The 6,982-nt window shown below is 36.5% G+C and overlaps 1 protein-coding gene across 1 annotated transcript; it reads left to right on the forward strand.

The window, feature by feature from the left end:
• Positions 1-1,234: 1,234 nt before the first annotated feature.
• On the forward strand, positions 1,235-6,362 carry LOC115448330 (caspase-7). Its single transcript, XM_030175735.2, has 5 exons — positions 1,235-2,106; positions 3,886-4,064; positions 4,882-5,036; positions 5,529-5,897; positions 6,144-6,362. Exons 1-5 carry the CDS (start codon positions 1,317-1,319, stop codon positions 6,334-6,336), a joined length of 1,686 nt encoding a protein of 561 aa, XP_030031595.2. The 5' UTR covers positions 1,235-1,316; the 3' UTR covers positions 6,337-6,362.
• Positions 6,363-6,982: the final 620 nt, after the last annotated feature.

Raw genomic sequence — 6,982 nt, forward strand, 5'->3', positions numbered from 1 at the left:
GGCTTTAATCTGGGTAACTAAACAAGTATTGGCAAGTAAAGAATTTAAATTCACGTCTAGTTAGTGATTAGTTCTCGCAGTTGAAAGAAAAATGTAAAAATAATTAATAATCATGGATATTTCTGCCTTTAAAATTTCGTCATATTAAATTTTAAAGGCCGAAATATCCATGATTATTAATTATTTTTACGTTTTTCTGTCAACTGCGAGAACTAATCACTAACTAGACGTGAATTTAAATTCTTTACTTGCCAATACTTGTTTAGTTACCCAGATTAAAGCCGAAACAAAATGTATGAAAATGGACCTTGACCACCTTAAAGCGGGAAAGGCTATTCACGCGGGCAAAGCCGCGAGAAACATTAAGATAAGGCAAAGGGTTTAAGCGATTATAAATTTATAGCACAATCGATATTCGAATGCCGCTCGGTGTCTTATATCACACAGTTATTATTTCACCCGAATGAGGTTTAATAACTAGCAATTTAATGACTGCCTCGGTGGCGTAGTTGTATTGCACGTCCGGTACAATAGCGCTCTGAGGTCCTGGGTTCGAATCCCGGGTCGGGCAAAGTGATATTTGGGTTTTTCTGCTCAGTATCAGCCCGGAGTCTGGAATTTGTGCCCGATATGGCGATAGGCTCGCCCCCTATCACATCATGGGACGGAACATACTTGGCGAAAAGTGGGTGCCAAAGTTGCGCCTCTGCATATAAAAATGCGTGATGTTATGTATGTATGTAATTTAATAACGGCCAGGCACAGAATTCAATACCGCATTCCATCTAGCACGTACTTGCAGGGAGATGTGACGTCACACCTACAAAACAGAACTAGTTCTAAAATTGCCAATTACAGACATGTCTAAGAATCCCCTATTCAAGAATGCCCATAACATTCAAGCTACTTGAATAATAAGAAAACGGCTAAGTGCAAGTGATAAATTCTTAAAAGGCAATAAGCCCCGTTGCTGGTCGTGATAAAGCTGAGGGGAACATGTAATGTCAAAGTATTGATGGGCTATGACTACGTGCTAGATGATTTTTAACCGGTTTAAAAAAGGAGGTTCTCAATTCGACAGTATTTTGAACGCGGGAAAGTATCACTTTTTATTTTATAAACATTATAAAAAACAATCATACTTGAACGCCACTTTAATGTCATTATAAAAATATATGCAATCTTCGTTGTTGGAAAAATTGCATTATCTATTCAGATAAGATAAATATTAATTATAAGAGGCCAATACATTTCCACAATAACTTCACACTGGTAACACGCATAACACGTGTTTTAATGTTACCCAAATAAATATAATGGAAGGTGAAAATAAGGGTACTAACATACAAAACCAAGGGACGGAATTACAAAAGAAACGTAAGAGAAAAAAACGAGGAAAACAAAAAATAATCTCTGAAGATGTTGATAATGGATCATGTGTGTCAAATATTGTTGAAGTGGACGCACCGGACAACGCCAACACAGTAGAAAATATAGATTTAATTACTAACAAGTCGGAAATAGATGAAAATCCACGCTTTGATAAGAACACAAACGAAAATACGGAATATCATGAAGGAACAACTGATACGCTCCATTCACAGAGCTCGTCACAGGTTGAGACTTGTGAGCACTTATTCTCAGATAGCAATAATAACGACCCACCTCATTACGAACATTTGAAAGATGAAAATTTAAGTGCCGATATCAAAAACAATATTGTAGTACAAAATCTTGTCACTGACGGTATACCGTCATCCTGTGAAAATCCAAGTGCAAAGGTACTCCATGATGGCAATAAATTGAGCACACAATTAAGTAGTGAAAGTGATAAAAAATTTAATCGTTCCATCTCGAGCACTACAAAAAATTTAATACAACTTTATAATCCAAGGGCGTTACCCAAAGAATCTGAAACTTACGAATTAGAGAAATTTGACAAAAATAAACTTATAATTTTCAATCAAATAAAGTTTGGCCAATACGAGAGACTAGGCACGGAGGCAGATTTGAAATCATTGAAGACCACGTTTGAAGCTTTTAACTTTGAAGTACAGGATTACCCGGATCCAACTGTTGATAAAATCGAAGAAATTCTTAACGAAAGTAAGTCATATTTTTCTATAGTATAATGTATATCAATAGTTTTCAACGTCGCCTAGTACGAGTAAGTGATACTACATTTGTTAGAATAGCTACATAGCTATGATTATATTTTGACGAATGAATAAGGTTATTTTTGAGTTACTCCGCCACGACATTTCTTTCTTACTTTTCTTATACTCGGAGGAGCCTAAAATTTTTTTTTACTGTTTCCAAATGTCCACATTTTTGCCACTTTATTCTTTAATTTTGAGGTTGGTTAGAATATATTTGAAATCAAGAACCATACAAAAAGCGGACATGTCCTATACAAGTGATCGCGGAACGTAATATTGTAATATTATTATGGACAATGACGTCATACGATGCACAATCAAGGCCACCCGCGAGTGATTTTTGTAATGTATAGATATAAAACTTTTTGTTTATTTTACAAAAACATTAAATAATTATAATTAGTTACCTATAATCTACCATAAATAATAAATTTCATGTGTTATTGTTACAACCGTCCATTAGTCAATTATAATACCTGCTCATATCGGTCTAATGTTAAAATTACTCATACAGAGTATTAAGTGTTGAATAAAGATAAATTTTAAGGGTGGATAACGTCTTTATAAACTTATTATTTAATATATATATACATATATATGTATTTAAAGGTGTCCTCGTAAACGTATTTTGTTTCTTTTGATATCCGCCGAGTACCGTTGTTGTCTTCTGTGTGTCAAAATATGTATTGAACAGTTCGTTTAGCGTACGAATTAATAAATGTAAATTAAAGAAATCTTGCTCAATTTTATTCAAATATAGTCATAACCCAACATTAAGGGGACGTCAGTTTTTTACGAATTATTGAAATTAATAAATACTATAAATAGGTCCATAGCGTTATAAAACATATTAGCCAATACACAGTTTTGCAGTCGTGCTGGATAATATAATAAATTATCATCAAGCTGGCTTTGTTGGCTTTAAATATAATGTATTTATGTTTATTATTTTCAGCAGATAAGATTCCCTTTATAATTTATTACTCATACAAAGATGTAGACTAATAACGAAACTACACTTACATAATATATAAGTTCTTCCTTATGCATACTTATTATTTGATTGGAAAGTAACAACAGTAAATTTGTTTTGGTTTCCCCAACATGATTTTAGGGTTGACCTAAGCCCCGGGAACATCTAAAAAATTTCGCTACGGCATCCCCTGCCTCTCTAAAAAGCGACTTTTTGGGGTTTAGAAAGAGTCGCGGGGTGAGACAGTGGGGGGCTCCTCGACCAACCACTACTAAAAATGTTTTCAATTTTCATAAAAATTCAACGTAGCCGACGACCAAAAATCAACAGGACGCGGTTTTCGGCATTTTTCCACACGGCGTTAATATCTCACTTGCAGCTTGCCTGCATGTTTACGCTTATTCTACTCAAGCTACGTGCTCGTTGTATCTTGCATGTAGACTACTTGTGCTAATGGAAACGCGACTTTATTGTAAATGATAGCATCGACTGTACTAATTACATTATTGAAATTAAACTAATTTTCCGGATTCTATCGCGGTTTTTTGTTTTTTATTTTTCTCCCGACGTTTCGAAGATTTTGCAGCCTTCATGGTCACGGGGGGGACTGAGGTGTTGTTCATCCGCAAAGTCAGTAACTTTGACTTTGATAGAATCCGGAAAATTAGTTTAATTTCAATGTCTAACATTCGCGTAAACATAAGAAATCATTATAATTACATTATTGTTTATTTAATATTTTTTAATTTTCAGTAAGTGTTACAGACTACTCTGACTACGGCTGCTTAGCTATTGCGGTCCTGACGCATGGCGGCATTGATGGCAAGCTGTTAGCTGCAGACGGTGACTATTATGAAATAAAAATCATAAATTTTCTGAAGACGCACAAGAACCACAGCTTAATCACAAAACCTAGGTTACTTTTCGTACAGGTGCGTGTTAATTATCGTAAAGTAACAAACCCTTAGTTATTACCAGGTACACTGATAATAATATAATAGCTGACAATATGTTTAATACGGACCTCGTTAACATCGATTGTCTAACTATCGTGAGCTAGATCTCTCTCTAAATCAACTTCTAGGAATGATTAAAATTGATAATAATTAAATTTCATGTTATTAATTGTAGCTGCTTGTGGTAAATCTTGAGATAAATTCTTGTTGTTTAAGCCTCCAGATTGGGCCGAAAGTTTAATGACAGGCGATTAATCGGCTTGAAGTTCGGTCAGAAATTCCAAGGGTAGATTACGCGGGCGAATTCTTAGGCAATGAGAATCTTAAATACTCCACCTTTTGGATACAACTCTCTCTAATCGTTCCCTCAATGCTGAGTATCGTGACTCCTGTCACTTGGTCGAGTCTTGGACGAGCATGACAGTCGTCCGGCAGATGCAGTGCCTCCGGGATAGTCATGACTAGCGTCTTGCTTATTTGATCAGTCCAACGAGCTGGTTTGCGGCCGCGTCTGCTCCCGTTAACCTTTCCTAACAAGATAGATCATTACAGGTTGTCATGGTTTTTCCGCGCTTCATAACCGAAGAACTGGAAACATCCACGGATAACGATGGTGGACAGTCGCTCTTTTTTTTTCAGTTCCTCCAGTATTGAGCTGTTGGATCGAAACTCTGTCCAGCTTATTCACTTACGCATGCAGCTTTCACATACATGCTTTATCGCATACTTCATTCGGCTACAAATGGAAAGATGATCGCAACAGTGCCCAAAAACGGTATTGTTTTGATTTTAGGCGTGTCGTGGACCGAATTCACTTATTGGAGTACCAGTTCTGCAACCCGGGAAAGTACAAAGCAATTTAATCTATGACACCGAACCCTACACGTTACCCGTAGAAGCGGACATGCTCGTCGTACACAGCTCTTATGTAGGGAATAGAGCGGTCAGGTAATTACTACTCTTCTCTTCCTCTCGCTCTTTAGGCGCTCTCGTCTTTGATCAATATTCAAACACAAAGAATCATGGTATTAACTCTTACTAATTTGTAGATGTAAAAGTTTGTAAAACTGTATGGATGTTCGTATATTTGTTAACAGTAAAACCAGAACTGGATGGATTCGGATGAAATTTGGGACACGTATAGACCATGCCCTTTAATACTACATTTTATCCTAGTAAATTTATATCATCTTCACACGGGCGAAGCCCGTCACGAATGGTTTGCCATTAATCGTACGAAACGCAAATCTAAAACTCCTATTTCATGGTATCCTTGCTACCGTTTTATTCGAGCTTGCCTTTAAACCTTTCAGCTTGCCCAGTCATGCTATAGGCTAAATTGTCAACGGCATAGTCGGCGGTTGCCCCATTTAAATACATATATACTAAATATCCTTTCTGGTAATCGAAATACCAAAAACATAGTACCTTTTTTTTTAGACACCAGCGTGAAGGATCGTGGTTTATACAAACATTATGTAAAAAAATCAATGAAATGGCGTCGACACACGACTTGGAAACAATACTAACTCATATAAAACGCGAAGTAGCGATTGATAAAGAAAAGATAATAGTGAACAGAGTGACCAAGGAGCACGAAATAAACAAACAAATGCCTGTAGTGACAACGACACTCATAAGGAAACTGTATCTGAAGAGAAGTGCTGCTGAAGAAAACGCGTTGAATACAAATGGGATGCCGACCGACGTAGCGGTGGACTCGTACAATACTGGAGCCAACCCGAAGCCAGAGCTGGAGAATTGCCGGTGTAACCTGAACTACTTTGATTATATTAAAGAATGTCTCAGGTCAGTGTTTTGTTTTCTTTATTTTTTCTGTCCGGATAACTATAAATGAACGAAATAAATTTGTATTTATACCTACGTATTAAACCTGACCGAGGAGAGGGTGTAGTCCAAATACTATTATCATGTTTGCCTTCGAGAGTACCATCGTCGCTGTTCAAGCTGGTATTAAATATATTTAGTTAATTATAACAATATGACTGCCATCATCGTAATATTATGAATTATTATATTTTTACATTATTTCAGGCACTTCTTGCAAGACAATAACGATTACAAGGACACTACAGGCCGATCGCTACTCAATCTTACGGACACCTTAAAAAACGAGGAAGCATTTAATGCAACGAAGGAAAAATGTGCGATGACTATAGCTGATTATTTAGAAACGAGGGCGAAACACTGCCAACATTATAAATATATATACATAAATAAAAAATAAAATTTACTAAATAGGTTTGTTACTAACATGTGCCCTTTTGTGTCATTCCTACATGTAAAATACAGCTGCGGTCAAAACGAGTAGCGCAATCTGATACATATAATATCATCATCATCATCAGCCACATAAAATCCACTGCTGAACATAGGTCTCCCCAAAGATTTCCAGAAGGACCTGTCGAAAGTCAATGACGTTTTACAAATAGACGCGTCATACACTAACAAAATGGCACATAAAAACGGTGCACTATTTGCTATAGTCACGTACCTGTATATATAATTACAAATTGGCTGGAAGAAGGAATAAAAAGATGCAGCATACATTCGTTAGAAAAGGATATATATACATCGACAGTTACTTAACAACGTTACTGCCGCACGCTCATTGGCCGTCATGTCGGGCAATTACCTTACTTTCGTCTTGCCAGTATTGAGCGCAGACAACGTATCTATGTAATAAAACATCTTAGTCGAAAGCGGCCTGTATCCAACGTGTTCCTGCGACTTTATCAAGTCGTCTGTCCATCTTGCAGGTGGACGTCCAACGCTGTGCTGGGTTGCTTTACGTATAATATAGTATTCAATAAATTGTCCATTTTAAAATAGCCATAGAATGGGACCACTATGTTGATGTCATTTTATTTTCC

This window comes from Manduca sexta, unplaced genomic scaffold (assembly GCF_014839805.1).
Source record: "Manduca sexta isolate Smith_Timp_Sample1 unplaced genomic scaffold, JHU_Msex_v1.0 HiC_scaffold_2668, whole genome shotgun sequence".
Classification (NCBI taxonomy): domain Eukaryota; kingdom Metazoa; phylum Arthropoda; class Insecta; order Lepidoptera; family Sphingidae; genus Manduca; species Manduca sexta.